This window comes from Diplotaxodon limnothrissa, linkage group LG10 (assembly GCF_057381915.1).
Source record: "Diplotaxodon limnothrissa isolate DT_005_m linkage group LG10, D_limnothrissa_male_GT1.1, whole genome shotgun sequence".
Lineage (NCBI taxonomy): Eukaryota > Metazoa > Chordata > Actinopteri > Cichliformes > Cichlidae > Diplotaxodon > Diplotaxodon limnothrissa.
In genome coordinates this window covers 26,610,130-26,631,336 of record NC_140605.1, presented here as the reverse complement: position 1 = coordinate 26,631,336, position 21,207 = coordinate 26,610,130, and the positions used below count along the sequence as shown (strand labels likewise).

Below are 21,207 nucleotides of genomic sequence, written 5' to 3'. Positions count from 1 at the left end.
ACAGAAGGTGCTCAGCTTGTGTCAAGTTTTAATTAAAATAAATACACTCGACTCTGATAAGAATTCTGCTTGTCTGAACACCTTAATCAAACTTTTCAGTACCCTGCTAGCCCTGACATGAAGTCTGCTTAGACAGTCTCAAAACTATTTTCATCAGCTTGATGTGTCAGACGTGTGAAAGGCCGAGTTATAAAATGCCCGTTAACTGTTACGAAAAATATCCTTTCAGCTCTGCGCATTCACAAACTGGGTCCACAAAGGGCCCCCGAGCTCGTCTTGCTTACAGGGCAAATCCACCATTTAACGGCTTTCAGCTGTGATTTGCTGACCAGCTGCTGACTTGTGTTTTCATCCCAGTGGCCCATTGCCATTTCACTGGTGATTACACTGCTAAAGAGCTCCAGCGAGCTGGACAATGCCAGAGAGCTTTACATGTCACCAGTGTCATCGGCCGCAAAGAATAGGCAGCCGCCAATGAACAAAATTTGAGCCTGTTTACAGTGTGAGGCCGTGATGGGGGAGGAGCAGGGCTGCCGGTGTGTGTCTGTGTCTGTATGTCGGTATCTACAGGAGACTGAGTGCAAATGCGCAGAGATTATGTGGTATGAAGGTGTGTGGTGGTTGCTGGAACTTAATAGAGCGGGGTTTTGTTGGTGTGCCAAAAAGATAGTGGATCACACCTCACTCCTCGGTCATTCACACGTGTTTACGTGACCCTAAAAATGAGACGCAGCTTCATTCAATTGCACAATGACCTAAAAGCCACTGAGTCAAGAAGCAGCTCCACAACAGACCTTGTGGTGGTTTGTTGACAAACTTCCATTCTGCTGTTTGTCACACACACACTTTTTGCATTCATGCCTTTCAGCACACACAGCAATCGGTCAGTGTTTAATGACAGAATAAAAGCTTTAAGTTTAAGTTATTAGAAGTTTTAGTTTCAGAGTCAGCGTACCCTGACGACAGGGTGATCACATCTGCTGTAAAGGAAGTCGTCACATGTCATCAGTCATCAGTCATTGTGTCAAGGTTTCAAGCGTTTTTGCCCTGTCGGCCTTTTGATAGACTATCAACCTGCCCACAGTGTACCCCGGCTCTTGGCCAAAGTCAGATGGGAGAGCTTCAGGTCCTCCTTTCTCATTATTTGGAGCATTATAGCCACAGCTGCCCTGGGGCGCACTGACAGAGGTGAGGCTGCCGGACACTGGAGCCACCAGGCCCTCTGACTACCACCAGTAGTGCTCCTAACTGAAGGCAACGGGTGAAGTATCTTGCCCAAAGACACAACGACCGAGACTGTCCGAGCCGGGGCTCGAACCTTCCGATTACAAGACGAACTGCCAACTCTTGAGCCACGATCGCCCCATTATTGTGACATGTATGGTTTGATCCCGGGGACGGAAAAACTTGAGAATGAAAGCAACATAATGAAAAGGAACTGGACCTGTGATCAGTTTATATTATGCACAGCATTCTCCAAAGTCAGTGCCTTCCTCAATCTTTTCAGTCAGCTAAGTCACTGCTCCTAACTGCGTTACTCCTAATGTAACTTTTTTAACAATGTGGAAATACATGTTAGAGATTTAACCATGTTGGATGTTTCAGACAGATGCCAGTACCAGTGTCTCAGAGAAAAACACCTCCAGTATTCATATATCTGCTCGATATTTCTCATGATGTTTTAGAACAACATGTTAAGAGTTACATTGCAAAAGGAAAAATATGGCTTCATTGTATGTTATCGTCCGGGATATATTTCACAAACTACTTAGAAACTTGTAAACCGTGCATTCAGATCCACTTCACCACGAAAACAATGCCAAATTTATAAACGATAAACCTAAAAACCTTTTTTGCATTTTTTTCTGCATTTTGTTATGTTAAATTAAAAAAAAAACAATGTTTCTTTACTGATGCTAATCAGAGAACTACTGTATGTGCCAACATCAGTATATCTGTGATAGATCACTGCTAATGCTAATAGCATCCATTATAACGTGAATATAGCCATCAGACTCTAAAAGTTTGTAAAAGCCGAACTTTATATCATCAAACATATAATAAAAGCCAGAATTTAAAATTCTAACGAAACATGGACCAATAATAAATACACTCTCCAGCCACTTTGTCAGGTTTTCAACTACTCATTAGCGCAAATATGTAGTCAGCCAATTACATGGAAGCAACTCAATGCATTTGAAGCATGCAGTCATGATCAAGAGACCCTGCTGAAGCTCAAACAGCATCAGAATAAGGAAGAAAGGTGATTAGAGTGACTTGTTGATGCCAGCGGTCACTTAAATAACCATTCGTATTAACAAAGGTATGCAGAAGAGCATCTCTGAATGAACCTTGAAGCAGATGAGCAACAGCAGCAGAAGACCCAGACTGGGTACCAGTCCTGTCAACTAAGAACAGGAACCTGAGGCTATTTGCAGAGGATTTGACAATAGCAACTTGGAAACATATTGCCTGGTCTTATGTATCTTGATTTCTGCTGCAAAATTCAGATGGTAGGATCAGTATTTGACTCAAAAAACATGAAAGAATGGATCCATCCTGCCTTGTATCAGCAGTTCGGGCTCATGGTGGTGTGATGGCATGGGGAATATTTTGTTGGTAAACTTGGGGCCCTTAGAACCAACTAAAAAATGTTTAAATGTCACAGCTTACTAGAGAACTGTTGCTGACCGTATCTGTGTCTTCTGATAATCCACCTCGAGTCATCAAAAGCCTCAGATCATCACAATGGTGTCTTGAACATCCAGAGTTACCAGATCTCAATCCAAAAGAGCACTTTTTAAAACAAGAGTTGCTCTTTTGGAATGGGAGATGAATGTGCAGAAATTTGTAGCAACTGTGTGATCTCTGACAAATTAATCTATACCACAAAGAACTGAAACAGTTTTGGAGGCAAAAAGAGGGACCAATCCAGTACAAGCATGGTGTACCTAAAAAAGTGCCCAATGAGGGTATGTGACATATTTGCCTATAATACCAACAGAAATTCCTGCTTTCAGCTTAATGTACATGAACTGTAGCAGCAAAACACATTCCCAAAATGCAAAAGAGCACACATCGAAATAGGATTTCCAGAGGGTGAGAGTTCGGTCGAGGACAGGTCAGAGTCAAATTTCACCTCCACACATTCGTTGATCACTGGCTCTCAGGATAACATCAGGGTTTCTGTGCAGATGAGAAAACAGGTGAGTTGTAGGTGTGGAGCAAAACAGAGTCACTTTTCACTAACATGGTAATCCAACACTCGGGCAACAACCGAACGACTTCTGTCTTAAGTAGTAGCAGGATGTGCAGGAACAAAGAGCGAGAGAGGACAGGAGGACTGATGGTGCGGTGACTGATGCTGCGGTGACAGCATCAGTCACACACATTTTTACCACATTTTGTGTATTTTGTGTATGTCTACTCAGCTGTGTGTTGTGTTGTTGTCATGAATTGAGTAGCCCTTCAGAGACAAAAGAGAGGAGGAGAGAGAAAGAGATTAGGAAGTATCATCAACATAGGTCTGATGCTGATGTGTCATGTGCTATTTTCAATCAAAACCACAAAAGCATCAGAACTGCACTGTTAAAACCTGACACCAGAAAGTGAGATTAATGATGTCAGTGTAATAATAAAATGACTGCAAAGACAATCATTTACAATTACACAGTGATTAGATATTACAGTTTCAAGTGTCGCATTGTTTACACCAGAGTTGCACAACAAAAGATAAAGAGATGCCTGGGGTGAAATTATTTCTCAGAGGCCAATGATCCTAGGGAGATGGTTCAAAGAATTGGGGATCTTTCCTCATACTCCCTTTCTTTTCAATTATCACTGCCTCCCTCGTTTCATTTATAGATTCATAATATAAACTCTCTATTTTAATGTCTCAGGGGGGTCTTAGATGACCTTAGGTAAGCTACTTCCTGTTTGTTTTAGATGCTGATTTCATCCAAGTTTGCTGCACAACATTCATTAGGTCTTGTGCTTTATGGGATAAATTGGGAAAGTGTCCACCAAGTGTTATAATTGTGATGGTAAACAAAGTGCCCCAGTGCCCCACATTAAAACCTTTGGTCATCAATTTTTATTGCTTTTCATTTGTGGAATAAGCAACATTACAGGCTGCATCCAGCTGTGCAGATGCATTTATGTCATTCAGACACTGTTGTGTTGTTTGAATGCTGTGACATGCGATGTGAGAAAGCCACTGGAATTGCACATTATTTGGCTCATATATTAAAAGTGAAATTATGTATAATGCTGTTGGAGTTCACTTTTCATTTTTGCTAAATATTATCACTTTTGTTGATATCTAAATGACCTCTCCTCACCTCATTCCTCGTCTCCTAAACTGAAGTCAGGGCTGTGACACACACAAACTGGCACAAAACATGCTTATTTATTTTCAGTATTGTTACAATTACTTATTGACAGCAGATTAGACATGTGGCCATCTCTTCTGCGCAAAGCTGACAACAAACTGGCTAAACATCAACACAGCTGGTTATCAGCTAACATTGTGCTAATGTTAGACCTGAGTGTCCCAAAAATCACATTTTCCCTCTGATGAACAGTTTGATTACATTCTCACATTGTATTAGGGTTTATTCCCTCTCATATAAATCAATTCAATTTATTTACACAGCACCAAATCACAACAACAGTCGTCTCAAGGCGCTTTATATTCTAAGGTAGACCGTACAATAATACATACAGATAAAAACCCAACATTCATGTGACCCCCTATAAGTAAGCACTTTTGAGAAAGTGGGAAGGAAAAACTCCCTTTTAACAGGAAGAAACCTCCAGCAGAACCAGGCTCAGGGCAAACAGTTGGGGTGAGAGGAAGAAGACAAAAGACATGAGAGAGTCCAAAAATGTTAAATCCACTTCAAAGATAGTTTCACAAACGCTGGCTAACAGTAGCAAAAACAGTGATGCTTACTGACAGGAAACTTCAGGATATCCTCGACAACTCATTTCAGTATTGCTGTCATCAGACAGAAGCGAACGTCCCTGGCTCATCAACACAATCGTTTTACAACCTCCTGCAAAGTAAACAGATGTGGACACGTTTTGACAGCTGAGGTAAAGAGTGGCCTGACAGCCCACACTCACTACAGAAGAACGGTGGCCACCTTACCCAGGATTCTGCACTTTAATTGGAAGGGTTAAGAAGACAGAATCCAATCGACTGCAACCTGCAATCTAGTGACATCTAGTGGTGAGATTTTTGCACACTGTACCTTTAATGTTCCTTATTTAAAAAATGTATTGCTGGAAACATTCATATTCAACTCTATGAATAAAGAAAGTATTTTATTAATTAACATACCTGAACACACTTTTTAAACACATTGTGTTCTGGCAGGACTAAAGCAGGACGACTGACTTTTATGACAGTTATATGATTATAATGTGGATAACAGCTAGAGAAAAGCAGCTGGTCCAGTTTTGTCCACCATGCCCTCATTCACGTGGGAGATTTAGGTCTACATAAGCTGGTGTCTGAGTTTTCACAGTTTTGGTATCACAAATTGGTACTGGTGTAACAGCTAGTAATTAATACTCTTCCACTAAGCATTTATTTTTATTTTTAACTTTAAAGCATTCCCTGTGGTGAAGCACTGACTGAAAAAAACACAATAATGTTGGCAGCGTAGATGAAAATTCATCCCTAATAGAGGATTTGGGAGATAGTTTAATGTTAAAAATGAACGTGTAGTTGGTTTCTTTGCAGTGAGGTCACTTTGCTACTGGGTCGGTTTAAAAATAGCATACTATTTATGGCTATATGAATGCTGCAGAAATGGTGGTGCTAGCTTTAAAGAGACCTGTCAGTTTTTATTGATCTCAGTAGTCAGGAACACCCACTTTAAGGAAGCTGGAGAATGTGCGTGCAGGAATGTGATGGGTGTGAATTCATTCATATGGTTGGTGTAATTTAAATCAAACCAAACTTTTTTTTTCTCATTACTTTCTCTTGTCACAGAACTGTTATCTCTTGCACACACCCGTCATTCAAATATAGCAACTGATGCTACGCCCTTCATAATAATGCAGCCATTAGTAGGCTAAGAGGAAGTTTGTGCATGCCATGATCAGTACTGGCTGACAGCATAGTTCTGGCTTTACTCAGAAAACACTCCAGGAATCCTGTTGGTTGAGTACAACAACTACAGCTCCTGGGCTGATGTGTCAAATTTTTTTTTATAAATGCTTTGTAACACATACCATATGTTTTATTTTTAAACACTTTGTGAAGCTGGTGAAGTTAGTGTTTTAGTAGAGCTGGTGATTGCAATATTTATTTGGAAAGCGTTTTTCCATGAATCAAGAATCAGCTAACTCAGATTTAGTTTTGCTTTTTTTAAAACCCTTCATTTATTTTTTGTTTTGCGATTTGTTGGTTGTTGTTGTTGTTGTTTTTTTTTTTTTTGATAGATTTTGCAATATAACAAATATACTGTTCATCTGCTGTAGATATTTTTTGGGCCTACCATCTTTTCTTTTTTCCTCCACTTTTCCAATTTCCTCAATTTTTTAAGGACACTGTGCACACCATACCCAGATATGTGAACTTTTGAGCTATGAGCTCTTTGAGAATCAACTTGTTGCTTAAAAAAATAATATTTTATGCCTGCCAAACTGTGTTTTATTTGGCGTTGTTCATTATGTTTTTGTGGCAAGCTGCTGGTAACAAAGTTTCTAAAGATACAATGTAAAAATGTTTCTTTGTTAAGTTGCCTGTTGTGCAGACACAACACTGGTTTTCCTTGAGTTAGGTGCCTTTTTTGTGCTCGAATGATTCATAGGTCAGTCTTTAGTGGCTTAAGACAAAAACATTCATCTGAAAATAGTCAGGTGTAAGGAGTGGGCTGAAAATAAGTGAAAAAACAGCAAATGTCCAAAGAAAAACTGACCTTCAGAAAGCCTGTAGAACTATTGCTCAAAAGATTACAAGAAAGTCTTGCTCCTTAAAAGCAGAATATAACGACATGAGTTGTGGCTCGAGAATTTTTTACAGTATTGTACTTTTATATGTTTATTTTACAGTGTACAGAATTTATAATTTAAATGGTATTTTGCACTGTATCACTTTTATATTATATGTATCATATTAGGTTAGTTTTTTGCTACTTCACCGCACCAGGGAGTACATTTGAAAAGGAAATATTGCATTATTCAGTCCTGTACATTTCACATTTTAGCTGCAAGAAATACGAATAGATACGATATTTACGTCCATTAACTTATGTATTATGCAATGTTCTAGTTCTTTTGGAGTTCTTCCTGTTAAAAAGGAGTTTTCCCTTTCCATTGCTGCTCGTAGGGGGTCGTTGGGGGTTTTCAGTGGTTTAGCAGGGCTTTTACCTTACAATATAAAGTTCTCTGAAGCAACAACTGTTATGATTCAGTACTAAATAAATAAAATTGTATTCACTTGAAATGTTTTAGAGTAAATCAACTTTAATTATGTCCTATTGTGGAAACCGGGGTTGATCCAGGTTTTGTATATTTCTACAGTCCAAAAACACTCTAAAAGTACTTCCAGGCCCTACATGACTGCTTTTTGTACTTATATATTATATTAGTATATTCATATACTGTATACTGCACAGATAATGTTTTACTATAGAGTTTGAATGCAATATTTTTATGTTGCTATTTTATATCTCAGAGCCTCTGACTCTAATCTAATGTTGGAGCATTCAGTAAACTGAATATTTGCCTGAGGGACAGCTTGCTAATGCACAGCCACTTTTCCCCTCTGCGTTCAACACAAGTCATCATTTTCTTTCTCCAAACGCACAGGCGCGTCCCCTCTTTCCCATACTCTCGCTTTTACACACGCCGAGTATCAAGTAGCACATTATATAATCAACCAGACCAGCTAAAAAAGGGTCTGTAATGCTGAGCCACGCGTAATGTCGCTAAAGACACAACACAAACACACGCAGAACAACGGACGCATAGTCAACTGGGACATCTGTGTGTTTCGGTAAAAGTAGAAAACTTCATAGGAAGAGCTTGTTTTTTGGGGGGAAATCAGGAGGGAGCACACACGTGCAGCTCCGGTATGCACACGTGTGTGTATAGTGTGTGAACTCTAAGAAGGGGGTTTGCATGCCCACCTTTTTTTCTCCTTTTCTTTCTTTTCCTTTCTTTAAAATTAAAAAAAGAGAGAAAACAATCTATACAAGCATATAAAAGGACAAATTCCACGTGGTACCCACGAACATGTATTTGTAAACTACTTGTTACAATAATAAGCTTGTGTTTTGGTCAGCAAGTCAATGAGGTAAAGGTGATGAAACGGTGACACGTCCAAAGAGCGAGCCAGACGTCATCAAAAGATCCGTGGTGCGTTTACGTCTATCGGAAAAATCTGACATGGATGTAGACGAGGGTATAAGAAATGATAGATGGTGATAATGGTTATAATTGCATAAGTTTCCTCCAGGATCAGGGGGTGGGCATTTCATATTTCCGAGATACCACATGAGAAACTGCGGAAGGCCCCACAAGTTTATTTAATCTCTTTATAAGGTCATTAGTCCAGCCCTGCACAACAGTCCCTGGTTGGCATGTGGCCTCTTGGGAAAATTAATTGCTCACCTTTACAGGTGCTTGGATTTCCTCCTAAAGTTCAAAGACATCTCATCCAACATTGTTGTCTTTTACTAATAAAATTGTATAAAATCAATAACAGTAGCCTAATATAAACAGACTTTTTGGTCATCTCAAAAAGAGCTGACTGCATGTTTGTAACACATTTCACACTGATAGTATTTTCTGTGGGACAGGCACTGCTATTTTAAGTTATTTTATTTTGCCTTCACGCTTCCTTTACTTAGTTAAATACAGCTTAAACATTACAGGTGTTTAACTAGCTTTTTTACGTAGCATGTGATTGAGGGTCATAAGTCATGATGGGAAACCTTTTTGGAGCATTTGATTGGTCATTCCTATATTGTAACTTCATGCATGATGGGCTTACATGCTGAGTCACACCCCAACAGCAAAATTTGAGACAGCTGGGTTAAATCAATTGTTATGTGAAAGTCATTAATATATATAAATGATGTGTTTCACTTTTATTCCAGTTTCATTGTGGAAAAAAATGCATTAAAATGATGAATTCTTTTTTCATTTATAAAAATGTCTTTGTCTTTGGTGTGAGTCCTTGGTTTCAACAGCTAACTTCGTCCAAAACACACAGCGTGACTCAGTGATACATTTCGTTACTGATCGCACTTGAATGCGCCCGACAAAGAGCCACTTTACGACTTCCCAAATTGGAAATTAAGAGGTTTTATGACGAGGAAGCGCATGAAAGCAGCACGTCGACCTGACCCAAAAGCGCGCTCCCTGCGTTTTACGTGTCTCCTCCCCCTCCACACTGTACGTGCGCGCACCTTTCTATCGCGTGGTGGGGATCATCCATGTTGCTACTAGTGGTGGAGATAAGGTTGTAATCCTGAGAGGCCCCGGAGACGTTTCTTGGGTTTTTGTATATGCTCTAACTCGGCGCTGACTGCTCCGCGTCGTGGACTGAAGCTCTTTTTGTCTCGGAGCGACACAGAGGCGGTAGACTCTGCGGAAAAACTTCACGTTTCCCTGAAATTGAAGGCGAATTCGGGCCGGGGGGGAGGACTGGTAATCCTGAGGGGGGAAGAAAGACGGTGGTGGGAAATGGCCACTCAGGTGGAGGCTCTCCTACCCGGCAACCCGCTTGCTCAAGCGAAGGAGCACGGTAAAGTGATCCGCAGTGAGCCTAAGGAGGAGGCGAGCGGCCGGGGCGACGGGGCCAAGCGGCAGACGGGTGTCGCCGATCAGGGGAGCGGCGGAGGCGGCAGCAGCAGTCCAGGACAGGGAGGGACCACCGGCTCGGAGGAGCAGACCTCCAAGCGGGCGACAGAGGAGAGCAAAGGCGGCTGTGACAGCGAAGACAAGCTAAGCGAGGAGGGAGTTAAAGGCGGCGGTGGCAACAAAAAGGACTTTACTGAAGCTCCCCCGCCCAAGGTGAACCCGTGGACGAGGAAAATGAATGCTGTGACCGTGGTCAGCGTGAATGGACAAGTACACCACGGTCTGTACCCTCCCTACGTGTTGATTTACTGGCTGTCAGTGTTGTGTTTAGTGTCTGCCTGCACAGGTGTGGTCGTCCTGCTTGCACAGGGGGAGTCATGGGGGTGATTTATTGAACCAAAAAGAAAGGAAAAAAGAGAGGCAACAGAATTGATGAACAAGCTCTAACTGTGGTATTTTGCAGGCTGGTTATATTTGGAGTTAAAGCCCTCCCTCCACAACCTCATAGTGAAGGCTATTCTTGGGGGAACATGGGTGGCTGATTGCACAAGTGAGCACACCCTTCCCAAAAAAAAGTAAAGGTGCTCCAAAGTGCCTGCAGCTTTTCTGAAATTTAAAGGTGCAGTTCAGGGATCCGGTACCCCAAATAGCCCTTCACTTGCGTGGACGTTTTATGGGCACTGTGTGTTGTGGTGCAAAGGTTGTGAAGTTGCTCACTGGTGTGTCATCAGATCGTGCATTTTCTTTTACTTGAGAGAGTTTTGGTGTCTCTTTCTTGGGGCTTTTTAGGAGAAGGAGCGTATTAATGTTTAGCGATGTCATCGTGCATGCTTGCTTGCATAGACTTTAAACTTTCAAGTTAGGAGGAGAAGACTGGAAGGAGAAGACTTCTGTCTTGATGATCTCTCTCCCCCTTCTTCTGCTGACACCCACCCTTGCATACAGCCACATCTCTGCTCTGCTGACACACACCAAGCTTGCCAAATATTTAAACCAGTATTTACTACTGTTTGCTTTTGGGACCGGTTTCGACACAGCATCAACCGCATCAGTCGATCGAGACATCCGCCCATGTCTCTCGCATTGCATCAATTAGCTTTAAAGGCACGAGTATGCTCGGTTGTGTAGCAGCTTAGCTGGCTAACAATAGCACACTGACTCCCTTTTTGGCCTAGTCCTTGGCCGGGCCCTTCTCATTCAGATGTTAGCCTAGCTCCCATGTGGCTAATACTCGCTTCCGATCAGCCCGTGTAAAGTACGTCAGCCTCTCAGTCGTTTAGAGAGCCCTCCTCGGTGCTAAAATTCTTGTCAAACCTGAAACATTTGGTGGTTTAAGCTCTAAAAACGAGCATGTTTGTTGTGAGACGTCACGTGTTCACTCCACGTGTTCCCCTAGAGAAAGGCATGAGAGCTGTTAGCTAGCTAGCTGTCTGCTTGGGCGACTTCGCTGCATTAGAGGGCAGATGTCGCATGTGGCGGTCTTGCCTGAGGCGGTCCGGGGGTTTTCGTGGTAAAGAAGCCGGTTGTCACGTCGTGCATGTGTTGTCAGAGTAAAACCCGGTACCTAGTCTGCTCCTCCACCCTGCTAGGTGTCGTTAGCTTGGAAGCTAGCAGGCAGATTTCATCGTGGATTTTATCTTATCGATCAGTGATCTAGAAAACTGATTACTATTATATTTTTGTCTGTAACAATTCACACGAAGTTGCCCCAGAATCCACACCGCTTGTCGATAATCTATCAGGTGGAGTGATAATTGGTGATGCACATGTAGGGGACAGTTCCCTGTCCTGTTAAAGCAACGTGGTTTTCATGTCTCACAGCCATGCGTGATTTCCTGCACGCCGGCTGTGTTGCAGCCGCTCAGTCAGGTCCGAGTCTTTGTTTGCACAAGAGCTGAAAGCGTGTGTAACTCATGCAGACTTCAGCCTGTACTCAGGGTGGATTGGATTGCTTCTTGCTCCTAAATCTGTCACATCAGCACATGAAGAGCCAGTTTGTAGCTTGCCAGGCAGCATTGCCCCCCTCCACCCCTTCTTTATCCTGATTGAAACCGGTTTGCTGGTTGACTTTTTGAGGCAGTGGCTCTAAACCTTTTTGTTTTCTTGTTTACTTATGATTCAAGGCCACTACCAGTGTTGCTGGGAAGTTCTAGTCACAGGTTTTTGTCTCCATGACTTATGAGCAGTTCCCTGAAAATAGATTTCAGTTTTTGGGTATGTAGGTAAACCATGGTTTTGGGTTGGGCAGTGATATAGAAATATGTCTACCATGAGGAATTTTTAATTCTTCTGTGTTTTTTGTCATTCCAACACTTTCATTCGCAGGAAGTGAAACTAAGTTTTGCACACAGGTCCCAGGTAAAAGCCAAGAAGAATGAGAACACATAAGGAATATGTACAAAAACAAACTTTTTTTTGTGAGAAAGTTTAGCATAAAATATGTCAACATACAAGTGTTTGCTTTTGCAAAATAGTTTTAATAACACACATATATGATGTTTACGACTCAGATGTTTCACAAGGACTGAATTTGGTCCAAATAAGCTATTTTATATTAATTGAAGAAATGATAAAATAAGTCTTTGTGGTTGTGTGGTTCCAGAACTTTTGGCTCAGTTTGATCCACCACACAGACAAATTCCTGACATAAAACGCTAGAGTTTTGATTTCAAAAACAAAACAATAGGTCAAGATTTTGCTCCTTAGCTAGTCAGAGTCATTGGTGGGAATAATCCTACTCTTAAGTGGAGTTCTGTAAGTGGGATATTTTAAATAGCCAGGGGATGCTTGTGGGTGTTTTTTGGCCATCTCTGATGGCTGTTGAACCGATGTTACTTTGCCAAACCCTGGCAAACCTTTATGTTGGTCTGGCTTTGCATCAGTGTCACCTTAAAAAGCTAATAGAAGTAGGCTTATGATTAGTTTCAAGTGATCATTTAGGGAAACTAAGATCCCCTCCGTCATGGAAATTGGTAAGACAGAAGGTGGAAATGGAGTTTAAAACCCTGTAAGCGATCACACTGTAGTTTCTAATCAGCCGTTTGTACTCTGTGTGTCCTTGAACAAGATCCTGGAATTCTGTTATGGATAAAGCTAGAACCTGCATGACTGGGAATGGTTATCCACATGTCACAGTGGGAGTATGTTGCTATATGTTAAAAGCGGATTTCGACAAGATATATAAAAAATTTTTCCCCATGGTTCAGACTGATTTGGTTTCATATTAATGTCAAGTTTACCTTGAGTTTTCTAACCACACCTAATGTGTGCAAAGTAGCATAACATAAATCCTGTTACATATACAGTCATAATTACCGTTACCATCCACCATTTAAAAGAAAGATCATCAGCTGACTCATTATGAACATTTAACAGGAGTGAGAGATAAAATGTTTGACCCAGTAAGGACCTGGATGGGTAGTTGCTCCATGTCATCGTACAGAGTTCAGAGAGGACATTCTTATCAGACCTTTGAATTTGCTGTCCTAGAGAAAATACGAGACGACACTCTGGTTGAAATTTAAAGGCATGTGTAACCTTTCTGTTCAGAGATGATGGATCAAAATTAGTAAAGCGCAGTTTTTATTTGTTAGCTTCAGTGTAAGACTGTTAATATTTGTAGTAAACATGAGTGGGGCTGTTCTCCAGGGAGTGTGGCTTCATGTTTACTCCCCAAACCACCACTGGCGCTCAAGCACACCACACCAGTTTCCCCCAGACTGGCGTGTAAAGAGTAATGACCACAGGCTTAAAGGTGCACTGTGGAGTTACCATGAGCACACAAATTATGTTTACATCCGGTGTTGTGTACCAAAGCACTTTCTTGGGCTCCTTAAGATATGGCAAATGTTTAAAGCATTTCCTTTCTCATCAATCATTTCCAACAATGGCTTGTTGAGTATATTTAAATTGAGACTTCCCAGAAAGTTGATTCTGTTCATTTGGATGTTGCGTTTTCAGTGGGAGAAATGTTTCGGCACTCATCCAAGTGATTTAGTGTGTCCAGATGAACAGAATCAACTTTTTGGGATTTCCTTAATTGCAACCATGCTTTTCAGTGCCTTTGGCATGTCTTTAGGAGAAGTTTGTATGTTTGTTTGTTTTTTGTCCACATGCATGACACAACTGCTCTGTAGACCTACTGGAAGTCAAAACTCCCACAGGGTACACTATATCTTGATCTCCTTCACTTTCTTTGTGGAGCAGGGGGGGACTGTGCCAGTGTTGTGTATGTGTGTGGCATCTGATTTTTAGCATCTGTTATCCACTTGATGGGACACCACCATCCTCAGTTGATTTTTAATGGTAGCGCAAAAATCAGAGCTTCCTGTCTCTTTTTTCCTACTAGACAAATAAATGACCAGGTACTAATATTGGTCCTTAATAAATTTAAGCTGCTCATCAAACAAGGATCGTATCCTCGTTTGAGTTGGACATAGTCTGACTCCACTGCCATGGACTTCATGCTGATGGGCTCTTTTCTAGTGACGGGTGACGGGTTGAGCCATTACAAGAAACTCTGTGGCTTAACAAAGACTGCAGTACAAGACGGGGTGGAGTTGTAGTTCATTTGTGGGTGGAGAATCTTCACAGACAGCTGATTATATTTGATTTTTGTCACAAAGTAGTTGGTCGATGCAATATTTTAAACTGTGAAACGATGAAAGCTCCATTTGTAACATGAACACGTTTGCATGTGTACCCCACCACTGCTGCCTGTAGGAAATTTAACAAAACCAGGTGAGGGGTGCGATAACTTTGTGGCTTGCAGTTGTCAACCCTGCCAACCCCATGAGCTGTTTTTGTTTCTACTTCCTGTCCTGTTTACTTTTTTCCACTTCAGCAAAGTACATTTAAAAAAATCCAGTCTACCTTCACTATTACTGAGAGAGGTCTGACCTAGAAGCTGAAGCTGATGACATTTAGATTTCTTTAACATCTGTAGTATGTTGTTTTGTGTCTTTCTCAGGCAAAGTAGGGCAATTAAAAGTGTTTTCCAGCTAATTTTCAAAGTAGTTTTGGTGATAACAAAAATCAATTAGCTAAAAACAAGGTGATATAGAGAGCTGACCAATGTCCAGTGCATAAAAGACTTGTAATTAGGAGCAAAGTGCAGCCACTTTGGCTAAACCACTCTCTTTCCTGTCCTCCTACAACACCTCACTGCTCTGTTCCGGCTCTGTGGGTGTTGCTTCTGGTACTAATAAAATTAAACAAGTTTAGTTTGCAGTACCAGGGCTGTTTTCTGGAGAGATTTCACTCCAGTTATTTACCATGACTTTAGTGTTTCAACCATCCATCCATTGTTTTCAACGGTCATAATAGCAGCACTCTAAGCAGAGAAGCCCAGACCTGACTTAGCCACCTTCTCTTTTAGCTTTTGTTCTTCAGCTCCTCTGTAATCTCTCCAGTGTATACTAGGTCTGCCCTGGGCCGCCGCCTAGCAGGACATATATGAAATGCTTCATCTAGGACAGAGGTCCCCAACCTTTTTTGCGCCACGGACCGGTTTATGCCTGACATTATTTTCACGGACCGGCCTTTAAGGTGTCGCGGATAAATACAACAAAATAAAACTAGTACCGGTACCGAAAAAAGATTTATTCATAACACACGTGAAAAGACCCAGGAAAACAGAGTTAACGATAAAAACGATAACAAAATAACGCTGAAAACCGATAAACCCTGAAAACCACACATTCTACACCTGAGCCTCAACTCTCGCGGCCCGGTACCAAACGACTCACGGACCGGTACCGGTCCGAGGCCCGGGGGTTGGGGACCGCTGATCTAGGAGGCATCTTAGCCAGGTACCTGAACCACCGCAACTCACAACTTTCAATATGCAGGAGTTGTTCTATACTGAGCCCTTCCCGAACAGCCAGACACCCTTTAGAGGAAATTAATTTCCAGCACTTGTATCCAGTCTTATTCTTTGGGTCACTACATAATTTTAATGTGATTGGCAATAACAGATTCAAAACGTTCAGTATGGATGTTCCTGGTAGTTAGTCTAGTCTAAAAGTCAGAAAACAATAAACTGAGGGCGGACTAATGGCTAAACTTTGGTAATGCAAATATTTCGTGTGTATTTAAGGTTAATGCTGTCTAATAATCAAAGTGTATTAAATGTTGCTTTAATGTGTTGCACTTTGTGTTGTACCTAACATTGCGTCCACTCCCTGAGCTACAATTTGGATGGGTAGCATGGTTATGTTGGTATACTCCTCTATAATTGAGCTTCAAATTTACAACTTCACAGATGGAAGAGAGACACTGTCATCTGTTGGGAATTCAGTGTTGGCTAATGGTGTCGAAACAGTAACAGGGCTGACTCGTTGTGGATCTCCCTAACATTGATATGACTCTTTCTCTCATTTAGAGATCAGGAGTTGGTGTTTTTCTTCACTCGGGAGTTTTGTGTGGGTGTAATGTTGCGTTCCATTTACCCATTTCCAGTTAAACGTAGTTGTAGTAGGACTGGAGGTGCAGTGCATCTGCTGTGTTGTGTGATGAAGTCATGCTAACATGAACACACCAGCTAATCATAGTCTTGAATTGTCCTTAATTACTCAAATGTTCTTGTGTTTTTGAGAATTGGCACATTTAAAAGTATAACCTGGAGAGTTGTGGTTTAGTGCAGACATTGGTGTACACAGCCACAATTTTTGAGGTGATTTATACATTTTTCAGCTCAAAGCGCCTAAATGATTTAAAGTGTTATTTTCTTTTTGCTGTTGTGGTAATTGTCAGATGAGGTGTGACCTTAGCTTGGCTGGGGAGTCTGAAACAATCAGCAGATCTACAGAATACATGCAAATATAGATTGAGCTCAGTGCATTAGCATTCCTATAGCACGTACAGAAACCTTTGAGTAGAGGAAGGCAGTTCAACTGTCTTCTCTTTATAATTTGCATCACATGCCTTTAGTTTATTTACTTTCTATTGTCACCACTTTAGATTGTTTATTTTTAGCACACTATTTGTATAAGATTATGTGCTGCTTTTGTTTCTGTAGCATGGTATGGTTTTCATCTCACCTCTCAGTTGTAAATCTGAAGTACTCTGGTAGTTTGTGGCTATTCAGAGCTGCTCAGCGCTTTGTAGGGGGTTGCTGTTTTAAAATTAGCATGGACAACTCTGTTTTCTCCTGCATTTGTCCCAGCCCGTAGCTCTCGTTGTCATCTTTAATGTCACTAGTGAAGAGCCCCCCTCCGACTCCCCTTCTTGTGTCGTCACACACCACGGATCTGTTTGTTGGCGGGTTTTACGAGGTGTCGGGACCCAGTGAAGGTTGCCATCCCTGAATGAGTGTTAACAGTTGAATGGGTAAAATGGAACTACAGCTGCAGACCAGGCTGCCACCATGCTTCAGCTGCTGAATGGGTCCTTAATGTGCTAATGGCAGCTCAGCTGACTGGTTGGCTTGTGTAAATGAGACTGTGTTGGAGGTTAGGGGGAAATTTGATAGCTTCTGTGAGCTTCTGTTGAACCTACAGAAGCATCTCAATGCTCTGGTGCTGCAGAGTTTTCCTTTTTTTTTTTTTTTTCTCCTCTGAAGATTTCATTACTGTCATATAGGGCTGCCACGATTTGTCGACTAGTCACGATTACGTCGACTATCAAAATCGTCGACGCGTCGTTTGAAGCTTTGTAAGATCACAAAAGACGCAGGAATAAGTGGCAGGATTTAAGAGTGTAATAACGGACTGAAACAGAAGATGGCAGCATTGCATGTACAAGGATGTCAGCTACCGTTAAACCCCGAAGAAGAAGAAGAAGCAGCTGTGTCCCAGAATTCATAGCGCGGCCCAGCGCAGTTTCCAACAATGGCGGCAGCTGGTTAGTTTTAATGTTACTCTTATTATTCTTTCTGGGTCACAAAATAAACGTTTAACATATTTTCAGGCGAGAATGTAGCTGTGTAAACCTCAAATATCTGCTCAGTTTATCAGGACACCACATATTTTCAAAAGCGCTCCGACGTTTTCGGAGACATCTGTTACCCACTAGCTCGTTAGCGAGCCGGGGGCTAGGCTCACTAGCGCCGTGAGAACACCGGACTCCCCGCAAATCGTTTTCAAACCCACCGCCGTCTTTCGCTACTCAGGTTAAATATATATGAGTCACTTAGATAACTTAAAATGTTATTGTTTGGCTTTTTTTTTTAGTATTTTATTTGTTCCTGAGTAAATCAGTTTGCCTGAGATTAAAGTTATAGTTTTTACACAGCTGAATAAACGTCAAGCAGACAACTGATTATCAGAAGTGTGAGATGCTCCAGAATTTACTCCAGTGTCCTGTTATATTTTAGATAGCAAGGAGTTTATTAAACTTCACCGAAACAATCCGCAAATTTCATTAAAATTTAATAAACTATCATCTTGTCTTTATTTTTAGTTAGCACAGACCTTAAACACTTAAAGCTGTAAGCTAATGATAGTTATATAAGAGCAGATGCTGCTGGTGCAATAAGCTGTAGTTTTGCGTCCAATGGATGATGATCTGATTAGTCGACTAATCGCAAAAATAATCGGTGACTAGTCGACTATCAAAATAATCGTTTGTGGCAGCCCTACTGTCATAGTCAAATAATGAGTTGACTGGCAAAAATGTTTATATTTGAAATGCATAACAGTGTCTCTAATTTTAGGAGTTTCTGCTTTTCCCCTCTTTAATGCCACTGCATAATGAGCCATTTTAACATGTGTGCTCTTGGGCTACGAGTAGGATGTAATGCACAGTTTTACATTGTTCTGTAGGAAGAAGGAATTACAACCAAAAGTTGAAAATGGAAGTCTTCAACATAACCAATCCTGTGTTGTTTTTTTTCTTAATTTTTTTTTTTAAAAGTGTCAGATAGCAAAACTGAGAACATCATGGCTTGTTCACAAAGTGTAGCATTGCTAAGCTAGGTAGCAGCCTAGTGTCTATTGTACTCACTGTACTGCACTTCTCCCCACACACTACACGCGTGTCACATACAAACTATAGTCCCTCTCTTAGGTTGTCCAGCTCGAGTTACTTTTATCTATCACCGGCTTGTGTCTGGACTCTGTGATAAAGGCACATCCCTCCAAGAAGGTTCGGGTGTGGACAGTTTATATCGAGGACGTGTCCAGTTGGTGGCACGTTGAAATATGACTTGGCTCCTCTGTATTTTTTTTTTAATTTTTTTATTGGCTTGAAGGGTGGGTGCCAGTTATATTTCATCTTATTCCTTTGTTATGAAGTGTGTACATTATGGGGGGAAATAATTGTGGTAATGTTCATGCAAACGTTGAATCACTTTTGGCATTTATAGTTCTGTGAAGCCTTGGACGATTAACCATTTCTTTATATTTTGTATTAATTTTGTCCCTGTCAGACTGTTTCGTATTTTTATTTATTTGGTAGATTCAGTGTCTGAAGATACTTTAAATTTCCTTGTAACGTTGGTTCATCGACTGACTTAGGTGCCTTTTTTATGTTGCAATTATTCATATGCAGTTCCAGTTACATTGGAAGTCTTGCATGTCGGAACTCGGTACGTTCCTGTAGGAAAGTCGATAAAGCAATGGTTCTTCCTTGCTAAGAAGCAACATAATTTTGTTTTGCAGCATATTCATGGATCTTGCTGTGCGTATTGCTTTTTTTTTAGCGACTCACAAATGCACAACGGTGGCAGTTTGTTTGTTTATTTAAGATTCATTTTGCTGCTGCCAGCTTGGATTGTTAACCCCGGGTTGGTGGGGCTGCTCCTAAATTCTGAGTGGCAAAATCCAGAAGTTGGGGGGGCATTCCAGATGAAATTTGACTGGAAACTCAGAAATTCCAACTTAATCTGGAACATATCAATAGGGCAGTTTTGTGCAAGACGTTAGGCAGAGGAACTGGACTGAAAAGGCTGATATCTAAAGGAAAAGTATCTGAATACCTTTTAGATAGCATGGAGAAATATTGCTGAAGCGCACATTTAAAACAATAAGAAAGTCTCACTCCTTGAAAGGGGGGAAAAAAGTAAAATGTGGGGTGTCTCAAGTACTGTACACAGTGTATTGAGATGTAGAAATCGTTGTCAGGCACCCATAAAGTGGCCACAGCTTTTTAAGCAGTTGAAGTTGGTATAATTGTTCAGCCCTTCATCATAGCTGATCATCACCCTTCGGGATACTGTTACAGTTTCGCAGCTTTGGTTTTAGTTCATTTAAAAATTGTTGAAGCTTTAAGTCATGTGTTCTTCACTCTGCCTACTGTTTATCACCCCCACCACCATCTGTCACCACTGTCCTGCCTGTACGTGACTCTGGCGATTGGACAGTTTTCATCTTATTCTTAACTTGAACTCTTTCCACATCTGAGGTGAAGTTAGAGCCCGGGTCGCTTCATTTGATGTGTGTCTCTGTGCTGGCTGCGAATGCAGCACAGAATACTGAGCGAGACATCTCCTAGTCTTTTTACTCCATGTGAGCTTGTGATGTCATCACCCTACAGATCACGTGACTTCAGAGGGAGTCTTCGACTGTGCATGCGCTGCGATTGTACGCGTTTCCTCCATATTTGGTTCTTGCATGCAGAAAGGCTTCCCACCCTCAGTGGTTACTCCGCTCTGTTAACAATTCAGACTGCAAGAGTGAGTAGAGGAAACTCAAGAGAAAGTGTCACACTCATAACTTGAGATGTTGGCTGTGACCAGTGTGTGGTGATTTTTTTTATATTTTTTATATTTTTTTTATTAGGTGATTATTGCTTTATCCAACCAGTGATGGTTGTTTGCTTTCCTCGGTGCCTTTTGGGGGAAATGTGGTGTGTCTCAAACATTTAAACAAGATCTACCAGGATTTATTTTAATTAAAGAAATCATAATGGGGATTCTATGTTCAACACTTTTTTTTTTCCATATATCAAGAATGTGACAGTTATGGGGGAAATTCCAGAAGCCAAATATGGAGTCAAAATAACAAATCTTTTGAATGTACAACCTCGAAATCATGATACAACACATGTGGGAGTGGAGGAAAAACCTGTGTGATTCAGACCACAAAAAACCCCCAGCGTTTGGCTGAGGAATGGGCCCGTTTCCCAACGCTGCGACTGTGTTTGTATAAGACTGCAGAGCCGACGTGGCATAAAGTTTATTTATAGGATTCACCAAGAGAGCCCCCGTGGGATCTTGGGGCAGGTACTGAAGCTGCTCCGTGCTGTAGGATTCAGGTGGAGGCCAAACACAAATTCCCATGAGGCATGTGCGTTGTGTAGAGTGGTTGTTTGGTTTGCGAGGATGGGGAGGGGGGAGGCACTCTTGGGGCTGTTGATCGGGAAGGAGGACGAGATGTGGAGGAAGAGCTTTTCAGAAATGTGCAGAAATCTGTTTTGTCAAGTTAGAGCACTTGACTGCAAAATAAG

General features: G+C 41.4%; 1 protein-coding gene across 6 annotated transcripts in view; it reads left to right on the top strand.

Annotated features, from left to right (window-relative positions):
- The first annotated feature begins 9,452 nt into the window (after positions 1-9,452).
- Positions 9,453-21,207, top strand: part of larp1 (La ribonucleoprotein 1, translational regulator) — a 58,714-nt gene continuing 46,959 nt past the window's right edge. For all 6 annotated transcript variants that reach the window (XM_085364671.1, XM_085364670.1, XM_085364667.1 and 3 more), the window contains exon 1: positions 9,453-10,102. In XM_085364671.1, coding sequence (XP_085220797.1) covers positions 9,706-10,102 — 397 coding nt within the window. In that variant the 5' untranslated portion in view covers positions 9,453-9,705. The remainder of the gene's footprint in view (positions 10,103-21,207) is intronic.